At 41.4% G+C, this 20,066-nt stretch overlaps 2 protein-coding genes and 1 pseudogene across 6 annotated transcripts in view; all 3 read left to right on the forward strand.

Annotated features, from left to right (window-relative positions):
* Positions 1–20,066, forward strand: part of Pcdh9 (protocadherin 9) — a 1,039,432-nt gene that overhangs the window by 317,082 nt on the left and 702,284 nt on the right. The gene's annotated exons all lie outside the window — the stretch shown is intronic.
* LOC116913102 lies at positions 5,867–6,746 on the forward strand (annotated as a pseudogene).
* On the forward strand, positions 7,379–7,706 carry LOC116913104 (glutaredoxin-1-like). The gene is given in 2 exon segments (XM_032917245.1): positions 7,379–7,600; positions 7,602–7,706. Coding segments are annotated over 2 exon segments (327 nt in total).

The raw sequence follows: 20,066 nt of genomic DNA on the forward strand, positions 1-20,066 counted from the left end.
AGGTTATAGCGATTTAAGTGTAAGAAAGTGTGGGGCAGATGGTCTCTGTGGCCACAGAGTTGGGATGTGTGTGTCTGGCATGGAAACCGACTTGGGAAACTGATAGGTAGAGAGGTTGCTGCCAGGCTCAGAGAGAAGCCTTTGGCTGTGTTGTATGGGATGGAGCAGAGCGGGTAAGATGTTTTCCTGGCTGATAATTAAGATTTCCATCAGATATCTTGGGGCACTGAGGTGCCGGACCTTGATCGGGAAAACCGCAGCCTTTTAGGTTTTATACTTTTACATGAACAGACAGTGAACCGACCCAATGAGCAACAGTCCACTAATAATCCAAAGAGTTGAAAGTTTTCATTTCTAAAGAAGAGGAGGGCAGGTTGGGGATTTAGCTCAGTGGTAGAGCGCTTGCCTAGCAAACTCAAGGCCCTGGGTTCCATCCCCAGCCCTGGGGAAAAAATTTTAAAAAAAGAGGAGGGCAGCGCCATGTTAAGCCATGTGATATCTCAATATTAGGAATTTAAACAAAGAAACAGAGAAGCAGCCTGGGCTGGCAGATTGTAGATTCCCTGCTGTGTGATAAGTAATGGCAGTCATAGAGTTAGAGATTTAAAGCTGCCCTTTAAAGAGCGTTGTTTCTAAAAACTTTCATGATACTCATATTTCTTTTAACGTGGGCTTCGCAGGAATTCTGGGTTGAAATCCTAGTTATACAAGCTGCTTGGTAAGGACCATTTTATTAACAGGTGAATAAGTTCATTTTTACAAAGAAGAGAGTAAAGACATTGCTCGAAACACGTGGGGATTTTCACCATTGTTTAGTACTTAGATAGGGAAAAATTGTTCACTAACTCCAAGTAGAGAGTTGTGATAAATACCTTTAACTCTGGTCAGAGTGGATATAGACATATATTGTGGAAGATATGAAGGTTAATTAAAAATCTGTGGTTCTGGTTAGAGAGCTGAACAGATGGATACATTTTAGGATAATGTCCTGAATTTTAAGTTGCTTTTTGGTATTAAAATTGATAGATGTTCAACTTATTTAAAGGAGATTACAGAGATTACTCGAAATACAGGTGTATTTTCATGCATGAATAGGAACTTAGATCATGAAAAAATTATTCACCAGTCAGACAGCAAGGCCACAGGCCCCAGCCACAGTCCTGGCCTTTAAGAGGATTGTTCATAAAGTTCTCCAGTCCTCTGGGGCTTCAAGATGAAAAGCCATTCTGTTTAAAATCCCCAATAAAAAAGTTTGGCTGTCTAAACAAAAAAAAAAAAATGAGAGTACAGAGATTACGAGAATCACATGGGGATTTTCATGCATGGATCGAAACTTAGATCGGGAAAAATTAGTCACTGGATCCACGCAGAGGATTGTGTTACTTACCAGTAATTAAGGTTCAATAAAATCTGTGGCTCCGGGTAGAGAGCTGAACAGATGGATATATATTCATTGTATGACGGTTAAACAAAAATCTGTAGCCTAAAATATGTCCATCTCTTAAGCTCTCTACCCTGAGTCAAAGTCCTGGTTTGATACATGGCTTATTGGTATTAGAATTGATAGAAGTTTTTAAATCTGTTTTATGAGTTACCCCGCTAAAGACCATATCTCTGGTTGATGACGGCCAGCGAGGGTGTGTGGTTACTTTTGATATATTCCACAACAGGAAGCTCAGATTCTCTTAACGTGGGCTCCACCGGATTATTGGGTTCATTTCCTGATATCATAGAGTACAAAAGTCTATCAGGCTCATTGTTTAGCTTACTTCCTTTGTTAAAAATTGTTTAATCTTCATAATGGGTGTGCCTTTGAGTTTTATGGTTATATCATTAGTCCGGGAAAGAGTACAAGATACAAGCTTTTTGGATACAGACTGAGGAACACAGTATTTTGGGAGAAATGTTTTGTCTTTGTGCTTTTACAAAGTGTGGTTAGGCTCTGGAAACCTCACAGAGTCCTACTGATCTGATTTGATAGAGGTAGACCTCCTGAAAAAATGATTCAGGAGAATCAAACAAAAAAAGTTATCTGAATCCTAAACTTTTGTCTTGAGAGTTGTATGATGCGAAGTGTGCCTACTTGGACTCCTGGTCTCAAAGACTTTCAGGCGGGTCCAGTCAGGACACACACGCTACAGCATGTGCTTCATTCTTCCTACCCCCTACCCACAAGGATATCTCAACGCCCATGTACAGCTTGAAGAAGTTACAGAAGAGTCGTCGTCCCAGTTCCCTGGACTTTTGGGGGGCTGAAAGGGGTTATTCTGAAGTTGTTTTTATGAGGAATTTAGAAATGGTTGTTATTTAACTGGGAGGAAGTAGATAGATTGAGTTATACAGTCATAATCTCATGTGGTAACTAAGCTAACATCATATCTGTGCTTTGGTATACAATTTATTTGACAAAAAATTGTAAAAGTACAAGTTTTAGAGCCAGTCCTTCTATTGATGTCATTACAAAGATCTGAGATGATTACACCTGTGATTTAAGGGCCAAATAACAAATTCATGGCTCTGAGTTTGACAGAATACTTTCAAGATAATATTTAGGATTTGGAGACAACAGTCCAGATTACTTTATATAGATCGATGTTCTTCAAAAACGTCAGAAATCCACAAAATTTGAGATTTAAAATTATTTATCCTTTGTTGAGACATATCTGCTCCTAACCGTTCCCTTTCCCTGGATTTAATGAAGAATTTGAACATCTCGACCTCCAGGTGATGCGATACTTTGTGGCAAGGCAGCCACTGCACAAAGCTGCCTGTTTCATCTGCACACTAATACTGTCCAGAAAAGGACAAGTCATGCAGAATAGTTGACTGATAAGCCCAACCAAGACAGGGTGAACAGCCCTTCCTCATCTGCATTTCCACAGTCTGTCAGTTGATTTTGGGCCAGAAGGCTGAAGTCTTCCCTCACATGTTGCTAACAGGGGACTGTGCTGGTGGAGAGTGGTCTCTACAACCTCTCAGTTCTGGAAGGTGTTTTAGGCTTCCTATGTGTGTAGATATTTGGCCATTCTCAGATTTCTGAACCTGGAACGGATAACTGAATGTTCTGCTTAACTGATAGAGTGTTGGACTGGGATTATTAGACTTTTATAATTACTCTGTAGGGACATCAAGAGTTTTGACAATTCTTCAAGCTGAAAAAACTAAGAAATCATACAGGCAACAGCTTAATGCAAAAGGCAGAAACTTGTGAGTGGATAAAGTTTGGCACCTAAGACTGAGCAGCTGGTTCAGAGCCAAGGAGAAACAGTGTATCTAAAGAAGCAGTGCTGGGTGCGGGACACGTTACTAAAATGAAGAGAGCTAAGGGCTTCAGGAAATATGCATCAGGAAGACTTTGGATGCTAGAAATTTTATGCTATAAATGTATTGGTACACATTGTGAGGATAAACTTTTTGAAACGTTAATCTCCTTAGGAGTGAAAATATTTGAGCTGAGTAAATGCTGTAGCCCAAATAGGAAAGGGAAGCAGGTTTCCATACAGACATTCGAATTCCCCTCATGCTGAACATGAACATGGGAGGGCTTCAGAGAAGTGTTCAGGCACAACAAGAGCTGCTGGCCATCCAGGAGGAGTCTCCGAGTGTAAATTGGTACTTGTCCTTAGGGATTTTCAAGAATATTAGTGTAGATCAGTGAAGAGAATTTCAAAGACTAGAAACCAAATCCTGTACATGTCTCATCTTAGCCTTGGAAGGCCTTGACCTACAAAGGCCCCAAAGAGGCATAGCTAGATTCATCTTTAAAAGGGTATAGCAATTGGTGACTGACAGCCTTTCCACTGTTTCCAAGGCCAGCCACAGGCTGTAGGACTGTGGTGCTAAATCTTCAGCAAGAGAAGGCTGCTTAGCTTAATTATTGTGTTTGGTTTTTGGTGTGAGTTTTGTTTGCTTCAGGGGTTGGTTTTGTTTGGTTTTGTTTGAAGTTTTGCTACTTATTCCTTATTAATTTTTGTTTTTATAATAGATTTGCAATTCTGCTAAGGTAATACTGCTGTATCCTTTAAGCCCCTTTTGAAAAAATTAATATATTTTTATGAATAAAATGTGTTTTTTTCAACTCTTCAATGTTAAGAACCTGTTTTTAGATTATGTGAAGTCACAGTCCTGGAATCCCAGAAACCATAGGCAGAGATAGATCACTGCGACTTGCAGGGTCCTTGGGATTCATAATTTGTTCCCAGCCAGCCAGAGCTACACATGTGGATTGGACTTTCGTGTGTGGCACACTGTGGACACTAATTTCATGGTGGAAAACGTATTTGTGCTGTATCCTTGTGGTCATTTATTTAGGTATTCCTAAAATATCATACTCTATGGATGATCCATAGAACAGACTAATGAGAAACTCAACAGTATTGCTCTAATGATTATCAGGAAATGAAAACATTCACCAGTGGAGTAAAAGTAGAAATCAGGTAAACTAGAGCTATCTGTCTTTGGTTTCTTCAAATATAGTCTCAGTGGGAACCACATGGGAGAGATAATGAATTCCATATTTTTAAAAACTTTTTTATGGTTAATTTTTACGTTGTTGTCCTTGAATAAGTGTTTGGTGCCTATTTTGGATGGTTGTTTGATTCAGTTTGTTATCATTATCATTATTGTTATTATCTCTTTTATACATAAGTGTTTTGTCTGTTGCAAGTGCTGTGCACAACATACATGCAATTCCCACAGAGCCCAGTCGGGGTCAGTGAACTCCACCTGGAACTGAGTTACCCTTTTGGTTCCATGTTAAACAAATACACAGAATGTATGAGTTGTCTCTCCACTCCCTGCACTTGAAATTTATCCTTCTTTTTGTACTGTATTAGTTGAACTGGATCACACTAAACGAAACAGAAGTTTCTGGAGACCTGTAGGAATACATATATGAGATAGGCATGCTTATTGTCTAAACTGCCAGGCGTCCATGTAGGGCATTAGTGGATATAGCATCATACCTCAGCATCTCTTATTGTAAGGTTGGAGCAGAACACTCACATCTCATCCTGGTGACAATGTAGATTAGACCCATCAGATGAAATGAAGAATTGAAAAACTCTCCTAAGGGGGAAAGGGGGTAAGGAAATCATGTTGATGTACCATAAATGCAGTGCTAAGAGCAAGCTTCAGACTAGCCTGTGGGGATGCAGCCTGCAGCAGAGACCACAGGTCTTTGGTGGAGAATGATTCAGTTCAAAACTGGGAAGGGAGAAGGATGGTTGACATTGTTCCAGTAGATCTCACAGCCTATAAAAAGAGATTCTTCCAGATCAGTGAATGATTCTTGTAAATCAGCTCCTGGAATGGACTTCTGAGACCAACTATTAGCCGGAGAAGTAATCCTGTGGGTCTCCAGACTGGTGCTTTCAAACCAACAGAGGAAAGTATGTACTCTAGGAATGATACATAGATATATACACAGAATATCAGGGTGGATACAGAGTTTCTTCATTCCAGGAATGAGGTATTCAGCATGTGAGATAGCTCAGCAAGTAAAGGTAATCTTTGCCAACTCTAGATACCTGAGCTCCTTCCCTAGGACCTACATGATTGAAGAAAAGAACAAACCTCCCACAACTTGTCCTCAAATTTTTATGTAGTTGGGGTTTCCTGGTCTTGGTCCACAGAAGCAAAGACATCTGGTTTTCCAATTCTTGTTTATCCTATAGTCCTTCTATCTAATGAACTCCTGCAAATATATTACTGTGCATTTCATTGATAGAATACTATTGCTATTTTAATTCTGTTGCCAAGAACTATAGAAAATAAGAAGGCCTGTATCAAAGCGTCATATGAAAATCATGCAAGCCCCTGGAAAACCGGACTAGAAAAGCTGTCCCGCTGCCTCCAAGCTGCAGAGTTTACCCCAGGTTCCTTGGTCTCCGACGGCCTTTCTACGCACACGCAGCCATGTCTTCCGGCAGACCCGTGACACTGGTGACTGGTGCTAACAAAGGAATCGGATTCGCGATCGTGCGTGATCTGTGTCATAAATTCTTGGGGGACGTGGTGCTCACGGCACGGGACAAGTCACAGGGCCACAAGGCGGTGCAGCAGCTGCAGACAGAGGGCCTGAGCCCACGCTTCCACCAGCTGGACATCGACAACCCACAGAGCATACACGCGCTGCGCAACTTTCTGCTTAAGGAGTACAGAGGACTGGACGTGCTAGTCAACAATGCGGCATCGCCTTCAAAGTTGTTGACCCCACCCCCTTCCGCATTCAAGCAGAGGTGACCATGAAAACCAACGTTTTTGATGCCCAAGATGTCTGCAAAGAGCTACTCCCTATAATAAAACCCCAAGGCAGAGTGGTGAATGTATCAAGCAGCTTGAGTCTCCGGGCCCTGAAAAACTGCAGCCCGGAGCTGCAGCAGAAGTTTTGAAGTGAGACCATCACTGAGGAGGTGCTCGTGGAGCTCATGAACAAGTTTGTAGAGGATGCAAAGAAAGGAGTCCACGCGAAAGAAGGCTGGCCCAATAGTGCATATGGGGTCCCCAAGATAGACGTGACAATCCTGTCCAGAATCCACGCCAGGAGACTCAATGAGAAGAGAGGGGACAAGATCCTCCTGAATGCCTGCTGCCCTGGGTGGGTCAGAACCGACATGGCAGGACCAAAAGCCACCAAAAGCACAGAAGAAGGAGCAGAGACCCCCGTGTACTTGGCCCCTTTGCCTCCAGATGCAGAGATGCCTCACGGGCAGTTTGTTCAAGATAAAAAGGTTGAACAATGGTGAATCCAATTCTTACCACTCCCCAACCCCTTCTATCCTGACTTGGTGAAAGCCAAGGGACATTTATAATATGCCATCACTTCTGGAAAAATAAACATAACTAAGTCTTTAAGCACAAAAAAAAAGAAGAAAATCATGCAAAAGGAATGTGGCCATTGGGAATTTGTAACTGAGCTGAAACTTTTAGACACAAACTGCTCTAAAAGGTCTTCTCTATACACCCTGTATAAAAGATAGTGTTCCCTAACAGAACTTAAAGGATGAAACTCTCTATACAGAGAAAAAGGATTTGTCACAATGATCGCAGGCTATGGACCAGCTAATTCAACAATGACTTGCTTTATGGAAAGTCCAAGAGTCCAGTAGTTGATCAGTCCACAAGCTGGACGGATGTCTCGGCTGGTCATCAGTATATGCTTAAATCCTCAGTAAGCAGGCTCTAATATATGTTAGAGAAAGGACTTGGCAGCAGTGTGAGTGCAAGCAGGAAAAAGTAAAAGCTGCTTTCTTTCTTCCATGTTTTTATATGGGCTTCAAGTAGAATGCATGGCTAAGAATGGATTAGAATTGCCATCTGACACTGGACCAGTACCTTCAACCGAATGTTCCTTCCTGGAAAGCTGCAGCCGGTCAGCATGGCTCAGGAGTTTGTGAACTGCAAGAGCTCATCTGGGAAGATGGTCGTGTTTATTAAGCCCACTTGCCCCTATTGCAGAAAGACCCAAGAAAACCTCAGGCAACTGCCTTTCAAACCTGGTCTTCTGGAATTTGTGAACATCACATCCACTAACAACACCAACGTGATTCAAGATTATTTACAACAGCTCACCTGCGGGACAACAGTTCCTCAGGTCTTCATACATAAAGAAAGACTGAATAGGTAGACGCAGTGATCTGATCTCCATGCCACAGAATGGGGAGCTGATGACCCAGATGATGCAGATTGGAGCTCTGCAGTTATGAAAGGGGTGCAGGCAGAGCCCATGATGAGAGCCATCATCCAGCCATTCTGACGGCCAGCACCCCGAGAGTTGATGTGCATCACAAAGAATATCAGTATTTTCTGGTGACTGGGATTTTCAACAAATTGGCTTTTATTTCTTCTTTTCCTCAGTGCTAAAAACTGTTGCTGTTTGCCTCTAACCATGGGGCTGAGAAACTTAACAAACCACACTGGTTTGATTTTCCATTCTTCATGTCTCTGCCTCTAAGTCCATGTTTCCCAATCCAGTTGATCTAAATCCCCAGTGACTCTGTTGCTGGTTTCCTGCCACTGCTGGTCAGCTGAAGTCATTTTGCAGAAGTCCACTTCCTGAATGGTTATTAAATCATTGGATATTGTGAATTTGTTTATGAGCCACACAAAGGCCTTTCTCTCCTTCCTGCTTGCACGATCCCACTTCTACATTCACAACTCTCAGCCAGTGTTCTCAACCTTGCCCTCCTGCAACCCACAGAAGTCCACACATATATGAGGATGCTGTTTGAAAAATCAGATGAAGAGCTTTAGCATAGTTGGTCCTCACTGTAGCCTTATTAACATAGACAACCGAGCACATGGTGCATTCAGCTCTGTTCCTAAAGGTAATTCAGTGCCCAGAAAATGTCAAGAATTTGTTTGTTGATCCTAGTCAGAGTACCAACAAAGTCAAATATGAAATGCAAAATTGCAGAGCTCTCTTTCCAAGGATGTCTGTGAAAGAACTTGTTTGCAAAACACTGTCCTAAATAATTTATTCCAATCACACTCTGACATTTTGCTTTGATGTCTTGCTATGACATTTAATTATCATGGAACTGTAGGTCTCTTCTCTGGTCTCCAGTGAGAAGGACTCATTCCTAATAATGAAGTATCTGTAGATGGCTAAAAAATTAAAAAGACCAGGGTTAAAAGTCTGGGTTAACGGCATGACTTCCTACTGCAAATATCCAGATTAGAAGTAAATTTGACTTTATATTAAACAGAAATCCTGCACAGATTACCCCTCTACTTTTGGAGTTTTGGTAATCTCAGATGAAGATAAGTTGACAACCAATAATAGCCTTTAGAGTCATATTGCCCTCCTCAGTAATACTCTTGAGCAAATGGAACACTAAAAATTCAAAAGTTATAATCAATGGTTGGTTATAATCAAAAGCTACATCTGGATAAGTTCTAACTCTCTAACTCAAGGTGACTTTGGATACGCTCCTTAATGCCCATGGATTGCTCACATAGGACTCTGTAGAGTGCTGTTTCTACTGCCTTACTTTAAGCTCTAGGCAGACCAAGCTATCAGCCCTGCCCAGGTTTCTTTGAATTGCACATAAAAGACACATACATTAAGATACTTTTGATGTGCTTTAGCTCAATGGCCAGGTTCTTCTAAGCCACCTCAAATAGGATGCCCTCCTTTTCATTCCCAGCTCAACACCTCTAAATCTGCCAAAATTCAACTTTTCCTTTTCATTTGTATCCTTAGGACTTCAGTTGTCTTCTTGTTTTACCTAAGACTACAAGTACTGTATTGAATAGGGAATTAAAGCATGGAGAACCTTGTCTTATTTCTGCGTGTAATGGAATTACTTTGAATTTTTCTCTATTTCGCATAATGCTAGCTGTGCAGTTGTTGGGCATTGCCTTTATTATGTCGGGATATATTCTACATCCCTAGAGTCCCTTTTTCAGGAGTGGATAAAGAATTTTGTTAAAGCCCTCTCCCCCCTTTTCATCCGGTAATGTGCTTAGATGGTTTATGTCCTTTAGTCGTTTTATGTGGTAGAATACATTTGTCAATTGGTATATGATAAATCACATCTGCATGTCTGGAATGAAGACACCTTGAGAGTGGTGAATGATATTTTTATGTGATTTTGAATTTGATTAACAAGAATTTTATTGAGAATTTGTATGTATATGTCATCAGAAGATGGCCTGTAACTCATTCTGCACTGATTCTGATTCCTCACTCTCACTCTCTCTCCCTCTCCTCCCTCTCCTCTCCTCTCCTCTCCTCCCCTCTCCTCTCCTCTCCTCTCCTCTCCCTCTTCTCTCTCCCCCCCTCTCTCAACATCATAGGTTAACACTGACTTGGAAAATGCGTGTGAATGAATTTCTTTCCTACCTTGAGGAATAAACGCAAGAGTGTTAACTGTTTTTTAAATATCTGGTCAAATTCTACACTGAATCCATCTCGTCTGGGCTTCCTTTTTTTGGGAAAATTACTGTTTTTGTGTTATTGGTTAGTATAGGACTCCAAATTATTCATTGTCTTGATTTAATTTTGGTAGATCATAAAGATTTAGAAATTAATTAAAGAAAGATTTTTTCAGTTGGCAGAATGCAAATTATAGAAGGATTGAATGTCCTTAATGTCTTTGCCTCTTTAACTTTGATATTTTTATGATTCTCTTTCTTTTGGTTAGCTTTGCCTGGAGGTGTGCCAATCTTGATTAAGTTTTCAAAGAAACAACTTTTCATTTCACTAATTCTTTTATACATTTTTCCCACTGGTTTCAGCCATGACTAATGGGATATCTATATTATATCCCTTCCACAAGGGGCCCTAAAGAACATTAGGAAAAATGGATGAGAAAACTTAGGAGCCAGAGGTCAGAGAATAGAGGAACAATGTGTGTCTCTGCCTCATGGCATACAGCAACTGTGATCACCTGCACAGTATCAGTGTTAGTAAATACTCAAGCTTGAACAAGTAGGTTCCATGAGCCCCCTACTAAACAGATGCACTATGGACAGGAAGGGCTTCTGCTGGAGGGGGAGGAAAGGTTTTCAAGGGTCTATCCCTGTAGTATTAAATAATGAAGAAGAGATACAAAGCTGAGAGTCACAGAAGAAGGAGCAGATTTGGGGGACATAGGAGAGGAATATGATCAAAAGACATTGTAAGAAGTTCTCGAAGAATTAGTATGAATATTTTAAAGTATATTCACCTAAATTATTGATGTAAACAAGGTATTATTATATATGGATCTTTCCTTAAGTGACTGTAATAAATCTTGTTAACTGCTGCAATGTATATGCCAATTTTTTGTGTCGACCCATAAAGAATGATCTAATTTGCCATTAATAGTTTAAGTGGCAGGCTAAAAGTGAGAAAAATTATTTCCAACTGTATATACACTACATGATTGATATCAGAAATACATTAAAAACCAAAAAACAATATTGAGGGGGGAAATAACTTAATTAAATAGGGAGCATATCTAAACAGAATTTTCTCTATAGGAAACCCAAGTGGCTGAGAAACACTTAAAGGAATGTTTAGCATCCTTGTAGTCATGGAAATGTAAATCAAACTCCGAGACTCCGCCTTACACCTCTCAGAAGGGCTGAGATCAATAACACTAGTGACAACTCATGTTGCCTAGGATGTGGAGGAGGGGGAACATACATCTACTGCCGACGGGAATGGAAAGTCATGTAGCCACTATGCAAATCAGTGTGGTTCTTCCTCAGGAAGCTGGGAATGCATCTACCTCAAGATCCCTCTCCTGTGTGTATGTGCAAAGAATGTTTCATCCTACTATGGAGGCACTTGCTCAACCATGTTCACTGATGCTCTATTCATAATAGTCGGAGATTGGAAATATCCAATATCTGTCTCTCAACAGATGAATGGATTTAAAAATGTGGTACATTTGTACAATGGACCATTATCTGCTTAAGAAGGAAAAAGAAATCATGAAATTCACAGGTTAATGTATGGATCTAGAAAAAGTCATCCTGAATAATGTAACTCAGAACCAGAATTATAGAGATGCTATACATTCATTTACATGTGGATGTTAGCTGTTAATTCTGCAATCTCTATAACCACAGGTTATGAATAGAGTAAAGGACTAGAGAAGAGGGACAGATCTCCATTAAATGGGAAAATAGAATATATATAGTTAATGGTGGCGAGGACAGGGTCTGGAACAGGAAGGTCAAATGAGGAGGAAAGAGAAGACATAACAAATGGAGAAATACAGGGACTGACGGCTAAGATGAAGAGGCATGTGAGGGGTTGTATAGAATAGAATAGAAGCACTGTAACTTATATACATATGTGACTGAGATCTAAAGGAAATTCACACACACACACACACACACACAAACACACACACACACACACAGAAACATGAATACAAAATGGGAGACAGAGCCACAATCAGGTGACCAAATGAAGATTTCAGTACTGGCAATGGGTTGCATCTCTTCGAGTTGTTGGCCAAGAGGATACCATGGGAACCCCCAACCAACCCACCATATTGCCGTCAACTGATTGTTCTCCATATCCTGACAGCAAAGCCCCATTGCTGAAGATAGCACTGACACCCCCAGTGAACACGGAGACATTGAGTTAGTGCCTCCCTAGTGTTTTCTCCCTTAGGGACCTGTGCTCACGCACTAGAAGGTATTCAGCTCCTCCTCCACCAAAAGCTAACCCAACCCATACACTCTTCAGCCTATAATGACCTGCACTAAGATGTCTTCTGAGTACAGCCAGACAGAAACCTGCAGAAAGCTGCACCACTAGTTGCATATGGCAGAGCTGAGAGGTAGGATTGCCATTTTTGGTGCCTCTAGTAACCTCTGTAGGACTGGATTTGAATAGAAATGGTATTGTTCAAGTTTGGTTTGGTGGATAGACTATCTTGATTTCCATCTATGCTGCTGATTGAGAGTTTTGCTGGGTAGTAGTCTTGCCTGACATTCATGTATCCTCACGCTCAGAAAGACACGTGTTCAGACCCTTCCGCCTTTTAGTGCACCCCTGTTGAGAAGTCAGGGTTAATTTTGGAAAGTCGCCTTCAGTGGTACTTGACCTGTTTCCATTGTGGCTTCTTTTAATATTCTTTTTTTGTTCTGTACATTTAACGTTTTGAATATTATGTGGCAGGAGGATTTTAATTTCTAATCTAATCCATTTGGTGTTTTCTGAGCTTTTTATACATGTATAACACTCTCTTTGTTTAAGTTAAGGTAATTTTTCTTCGATGATTTTGTTGAAGTTATTTTCTGGAACTTTGAGCTGAAAATTTTCTTTTTCTATTCCTATTATTCTTAGGTTTGGCCTTGTCATAGTGTGTAAAACATCCTGGATACTTAGTGTTAGAAATTTTTAGATTTGTCATTATCTTTGGCATGTATATCAGTTTCTTTGTTACACCGAGATTCTTAATGTATCTCTTGTAATGTGTTAATGATGCTTATGTCTGTAGATCCTGTTCCCTTGTCTAGTGTTCCCATCTCCAGGATTGCCTCAGTTTGTGTTTACTTTATTGCTTCTATTTCCACTTTCAGGTCTTATACAATTGTATTCATTTCCTTCCCCTGTTTGACTGTGTTTGCCTGTATTTGTTTACTTTATCTTTAAAGGTTTCATCATCTTCATAAGATTAGGTTTAAGATCATTGCCTTGCTCTTTATGTGTGTTAGGATATACTTCATGTACTATAGTAGCAGAGCTGGGTTCTGATGGTATCATATTTCATTGGCTTCTGTTGATTCTGTTCTGCTGGCCTTTACCCATCTGATTATCTATGGTGTTGGCTGACTTGGTAGTCCCTGGTGACTGCAGTTTTCTGAGACTATTCCTTAATGGCAGAAGACCTCCAGTTGTTTGACCTGGTTGCTCTGGGTAGCTTTGGACCTCCCAGGAGGCAGACAAAGCTGTGGCCCAGGGAATGGAGTGCAAATCTGCTTTTCAGGTAGAGGTATGGACCGGAAGATCGAGAACTAAAAGGATGGGGCAAACCTCTGGGCTTTTGGGCTTGCTAGGGGCCCAGCACACAGGGAATTGGGGCTTTGGTATCTTGCCTGAACTTTCTGGGGGACAGCAGGCCTCCCAGGAGGCAGCCTGAGCTGTAGCCTGCAGAGTGCAGAGTCCTTCCTGCAGTTACAAGTGTGGACCAGAAGATGGCGCACAGAAAGGACAGGGCAGGAGACTCAGCTGCTGGGCCTCCAAGGGCCGACCAGACAATTTACTGTAGTAACTCAGCATATCATTTTTCATCTTATGTCTTTATAGACATGATTAAATATCTAATATAAAGTTAACACAAAGTGGTAGCGTCTTCTACCTGAAAGGTTAGTAAACAGTCGTTGAAATATAGTTCGTAGAAAAGAGGAGGCTCCGTATTTGTTATGAGTAAACACTAAAGTGATCTTTTAATTTTATTTGCAAATGCCAGCTTTGTGAGGTGAGAGTCAGTTGGTTACCAATCAATATACATCCATGGGAAGAACAGCCTCATGAGGTAAACAGAGTTCATAGTGTCTGTGAACAAACCCACTTTCCTCTAGCACTCATTTCCAAAGCTTTTGTTCAACATTCTTTCTTAGGTAGCTATGAAACCATTAACACCAACCTCAAATATTAGAGGAAGTGCTTTGCTCACCTTAGTAAACAGACTGTCACATTTATGCCAGCTTATGTCAAGGGGCAGATTAATGCATTCAGCTTATACTATGGGACAAATGACACAGGAAATATTTACTCAAGATTTTCCTCAGCCAGAGACATGAAGGCTGCTTGGCAGTGCTGAGTTTTCTGTTCACAAAACACTGTGACCCACAACCTCACCTGCAAGTCCTGTTCGAAACAGCATGGCCTCCTCTAGGATCTGACTCTCATTTTAATCAAGGACAAATCAAAGAATTGGTATGTTTTCTAACTTATTGTCACATACAAAATTTTAACTCGTTTTACTGACACTGTACTAATCTCACTAAATAAACCACACAGGTTATTTATATCTCACTTGTCTGTGTTATGATATACATATGTTGTAGTTGAGAATTAGAATGTTAATATTGTGTTAATATTATCACCTGTGTCCCTGAGAACCAGAAGTTCAAAAATCAAAGCCCTGGCTTTAAACTCTTAAGTATCCATATGAATAAATGAAATATTTTATGTTCCATAAGTATACTATATTCTCAAATGTAAAAGCATTATTCCCCTTTAAACTTTCCAAAGTACAAATTTTACACATAAACTTAAGGTTTAAATGTTCAACAATATTTTATACTTAATTCTATGGCTTCTAAAAAAGTTCACCTCTATAATTACAAGGACTTTTCATAAAACACCAGGGTATGAAAATGTTGGCCCTGTTGGTGGTTTAGACATAAGATGTGACAGCAATGTTATCCCTGTTTAACATTCAGCTGTCCGTGTGGAGGACATATAGTACACCTGTTAGGCTGCATCATGAACATGAAGTCACAAAGGCAAACCACAAAGACCTACATATTAAATGGGTAGAGTTCCCGCACACAACACATAAAGTCTCAAACAAATAAACAGAAGGGAATTCTGTGGGTTCTGAGGATTATGACATCAAACTGTTCAAGAATAAGCAAGGGTTTATTTACATATACTTGGATGGTAATAAAGACAGATACGTGGTTATTCTAAGACTCAATGTAGTGGTTACTGATGGTGGGAAAGAGAACATTGCCATTGCATATGGTACCTGATGTTTTGTGAGGAAACTGAACATTGTCTGTTTAATCTGCCTGTTGATTCTGAGATAGCCTTTTTCATAATTCATTTAATGCTGCATTTATTTTATGAACATTGGTTATTTGCTTTTAAAATATTGAAAGGCTAGGGGAGTATATAGATCAACGGGTAGACACGGGCTATTCCTGTCAGATGAATCCAACCCTGAGGACTCATGTCAGAAGTCAGGATGTTGGCTTTTTCACCAGAAATAGAATCACATCTACGCTGGGGTACATAGAATATTCTAGAAACAAGAGAGACTTTGTCTCGGCATAGAAGAAGGGGAGAGCCAAAGCCTGAAAGTTGTCCTCTGACATCCACAAGCGTGCTTGTGAGGGTTCTATTGCTGGGAAGAAGCCATCACTAAAAGCAAGTTAGGGTGGAAATGATTTATCTGGCTTACACTGCCATATCACGGTTCTTCATGGGAGGAAGACAGGAGCTGACATAGGGCAGGAACCTAAAGGTGGGAGCCAATGCAAAGGCCATGGAGGGGGGCTGCCTCCTGGCTCACTCTCCATAGCTCGCTCAGCCTGCTTTCCTAAAGAATCCAGAAGCAGCAGACCACGAGTGACCCCACCCAAAAATGGAATGAGCCCTCCCACAGCAATCACTAATCAAGGAAATGCCCTATAATTTACAGCGTGATATTATGGAGAGGGTTTTCTCAGTTGAGGCTTTCTCCTCACTGGTGACACTAGCTTGTGTCCTGGTGACATCACATTAGTTAGAACAGCATGTAAGCTGTGGGGTGAGTGTAGTAAGCTGTGGGGTGAGTGTACCCATATTCACACACACACACACACACACACACACCACACACACACACAAACCACACACACACACACACACCACACCACACACACACACACACACACACACCACACACACACCACACACACACACACACACACACACAGAGAGAGAGAGAGAGAGAGAGAGAGAGACCACATTAACCCAACACAGTGTTTTAATTTGCTTTTCTGTTACAATGATTAAACACTCTGAACATAAACAAATTAAAGAGAAAAGGATTTATTTCATCTTACAATGCCCAGGTCACAATCAATCCCTAAGGGAAGTCAGGGCAGGAACTCAAGACAGGAACCTCTAGACAAGAACTGAAGGAGAGACCATGAAGGAATGTTGCTTACTGGGTGGTTTTCTTGCTTTTAATCAGCTACCTTTCTTATCTGCCTGCCCAGGTCTACCTGTCTCAATGAGTAGCCAAGAAAATGACCACAGACGTGTCTCTAGGCCAGTCTAATGGATGCCGTTCTTCAGCAAAGGTTTCTTCTTCTTCATTTTGTCAAATTAACAACCAAGTTTAGTATACACACACACACACACACACACACACACACACACACAAAGAGTATTGCAAGGTTTTCATTAATTTATTTATTCACTTCCCATCCCAAGCACAGCCTTCCTCTCCTCCAAATCACCCCTCACATGGATCCTCACTCTACTCCCCCTCCCACTCACCTATGAGAAAGGTTGGTCCATCCCTATGAACCAATCTACTCTGGCACCTCAAGTCATTGTAGGACTAGGTACTTCCTCTCCCACTGAGGCCAGATAATGCTTCTCAGTTGGGAGAGAAGAATCCACAGGCAGGCAGCAGAGTGAGTTAATCCCCCACTCTACTTATAGGGGATTGCATGAAGACCAAGCTACATATCTGCTACGTATGTGTAGGGGACCTAGGTCCATCCTTTGTATGCTCTTTGGTCAGTGATTCAGTCTCTGAGAACCCACAAGGGTACAGTTTAGTTGACTCTGTTGGTCTTGTGGAGTCCCTATCCCCTGCTGGTTCTTCAGTCCTTCTTCAACCCATGTAAAATCCTCGAGCTAATGTTTGGCTGTGGGCCTTTGCATCTGTTCCAGTCAGCTGCTGGGTTGAGCCTCTCAGAGGACCTTAATGCTAGGCTCCTGTCTGTGAATCCAGGCTGACAGATACAAACATAGTCTGAGACTCCAAGAGTCTTCAATGAGCAATGCAGGCCTGTAATGTGTCCATGTAGATCTGAGGACTGAGGCCTGCTATGTACATTCCCACCCAAATTGGCATGGGGTTGCTACTGCATTCATTTTGTCCAACTTACACAAGACATTTGTGTATCAAGGGCAGCAGTGACAAATATAGCTGTCAACAGTGTCTTCACTTGTTGTATCCTTGTGATAAGGCTCTGATCACAAAAAGACATCAAGGTCTCACAGTATGTTCCTGTGTTCATACACAGAGTTGTTCTTTCCTCCTTTCACATGTAGACCTCTGTGGAAACATGGCTGACTGTCACTTTTTCAAAATGGAGTTCACATTTATCTCTAAGGAATCTAGGTACACAGTTACAGATGACAGCCCCGAGAGCATCCTGACCCATGGGGCCATGGCTGGGATCCACATCATCCATTTCCAACTCACGATTCACACAGAATGCTCTTGAGGACAGACACACATGTAACTTCCTAGCTCACTGATCCACACAGCTGCATTCATGCAGGGATCAGAAACGCATTTATCTACTTCCAAGTCACAGTGCCCACCTTGGTACCCAGGCTCACAGAAGCAGGGGTAGCGATTGACTCCCTCCTAGCACACGGCTGCATTGTGGCAAGGGCTGGAAGCACACTCACTGTCATGTGTCTCACAGAACCTTCCAGCATTTCCACCCAGGCCAATACAGACAGGATGCTCAGGGCCCGTACGGCAGGTGCCTCCATGCTGGCGGGTGTTCCCTCTGCAGCATTTAGTGGCAGTTCCATGGGTCTTCTGTACAGAGAACGACAGTGGCTCAGGTAGCTCCTTTTCCCTGGGTATCCACACAGGTGGTAATTCCTTGGCAGGGATGGAGAAGGAAGGATCTTTTAGATCACTACATAAAACAAACAAACAACTATGTGTGCAGACTTAGAATATGCATCTTTGAAGACATGGAGATTTAAGCATGGAAATTCTATCATTGAGTTACATCCCCATGCCTGCAGCTTTACATGTGTGTGTTCATGTCAGAACATATGTACACATGGAAGCTGGAGTACAGCCTCCAGTGTGGTTCACCTTTTTTCTTTTAAAGAATGGGGCCTCTCATTGTTCTAGATCTCTCCAATTAGACTAGGGTGGCTCACATCTGAGCCCTAGGGATCACCTTAGCTTTGCCATTCCAGTAACCAGCACACACCATCGAAGGAGCTTTTCCTCACATAGGCTCTGTGGTAAACTCAGTTCTTGGACTTGCACAGCAAGCATTTTACTAAACGAGACTTTTATCCAGCCACAATTTGTTACATTTCTAATTTGCAAAATTAAACTTTGTTTTTTTTTTAACTTACACAGAGTCGAATTTACTTCTATCAGTTTAGAGTTCTGAGTTTGAACACAGATGTGATATCCCATAACCATGACTGAATCAAGAGAAAGGACTCCCCTGTCCTCCTAGGATGCTCTCTGCCACTTTACTCTTTCTATATTCTGTCCTACACAAGCTCCCCTCATGTCACTCTCTGGCAATCACTGATCTTCCTGTCCTTAAAACTTTGCCCCTCTGGAATGTCAGGATGTGAAATAATAACATGGATAGCCTTCTGAACATTGACTATTTCACTAGCAATAATAAATTTAAATTTGTCTCTGTGCTGACATTTCAGTAGCTCATTCTTGCTCATCACAGCATTACTAATCTGATTCTTCTTTCATTACCTATTCCTTCTCTGATACCTTCCCAGTTTGGTGAAATTATTATGAAAACTGTCCACCCTGAGAAGGAAAAGGAGCTAACAGACATAAGAGACCAGACGCCCCAGAAAGGGGGCAAGAGTGATGGAGCAGGATGTGCCTTGACCGAGTTCCTCCTCTTTCCACCTCAGAGTTTGCATTGTTCCAGATGTTTACCTTTGGTTTTTGTTTTTTAACTTAAACTTTCCCCAAGTTTGTTTTACCATTGTTTGCATACATAGCCCTCCTTTGATATCTTGGAAACTCAACACAATCCTTAATTTATTTTTCTGCTGAATTATAGGAAGGCTGCCTTATTTTGTATAAATTGTCCATGATAATTATCCCATCTGCAGGGAACATTCATTGGCTTAGGAATGGATTACATAAAATAGGGATGTTCTGTGATTAAATGGACAGTAGTTTTGTTTGGCTATGTATGGTTCTGATGTTACATTTCCTTTCTTGCACAACACCATGCTTTCCTGCACTTAATTACCTAGAGTTCCCATTGTCTTTATTTCCCATGTACCATCCAGTTAGTTCATCAGTGAGCCTTCAGCAGGGCTTCCTGTCTGTTCCTCTTTCTTTTGCTCCATTTCCCTGTAGCCTTTGCCGCTATTCTTTCAGTCCTGGAGGCCAGTTTCTTCTGCGCTCCTGTGCACACTGCATTCCTTATACCGTGTGTTGGCTGTATCTCCCGTGGATCCTGTCCCATCCTGTCATGGAGACACCCCTTTCACTAACTCCTACTGGAAAGGGAAAGGGCACATATACTTTAAAAGTGGCCATTGCAAACCATTCTACTTTATGGTCACTCTTTATACCTTGGGCATTTTTTGTGCCCATTAAAGCCATTTCATCATTTTTATCTAAATTCCAGTGCAAATTTCAAGAAGTCGGGGGCTCCAGTAATTAACACCCACTTTGTCTTTAGTGGCCTAAAGTTTACATTCCTGGTATCGTCTTTTCAGACACACGGCTTCATGCTCAGTACAAATTACCTTCCCTTTCAGTCTTATGTCCTGGAGCCCTGCTGTGTCCTATTCCTTCTCTGATACTTTCTCCCACTTCTCTCTTCCTGTTCATGTGAGTGACCACTTGACTGAC

The sequence above is a fragment of the Rattus rattus genome, chromosome 12 (assembly GCF_011064425.1).
Source record: "Rattus rattus isolate New Zealand chromosome 12, Rrattus_CSIRO_v1, whole genome shotgun sequence".
NCBI lineage: Eukaryota > Metazoa > Chordata > Mammalia > Rodentia > Muridae > Rattus > Rattus rattus.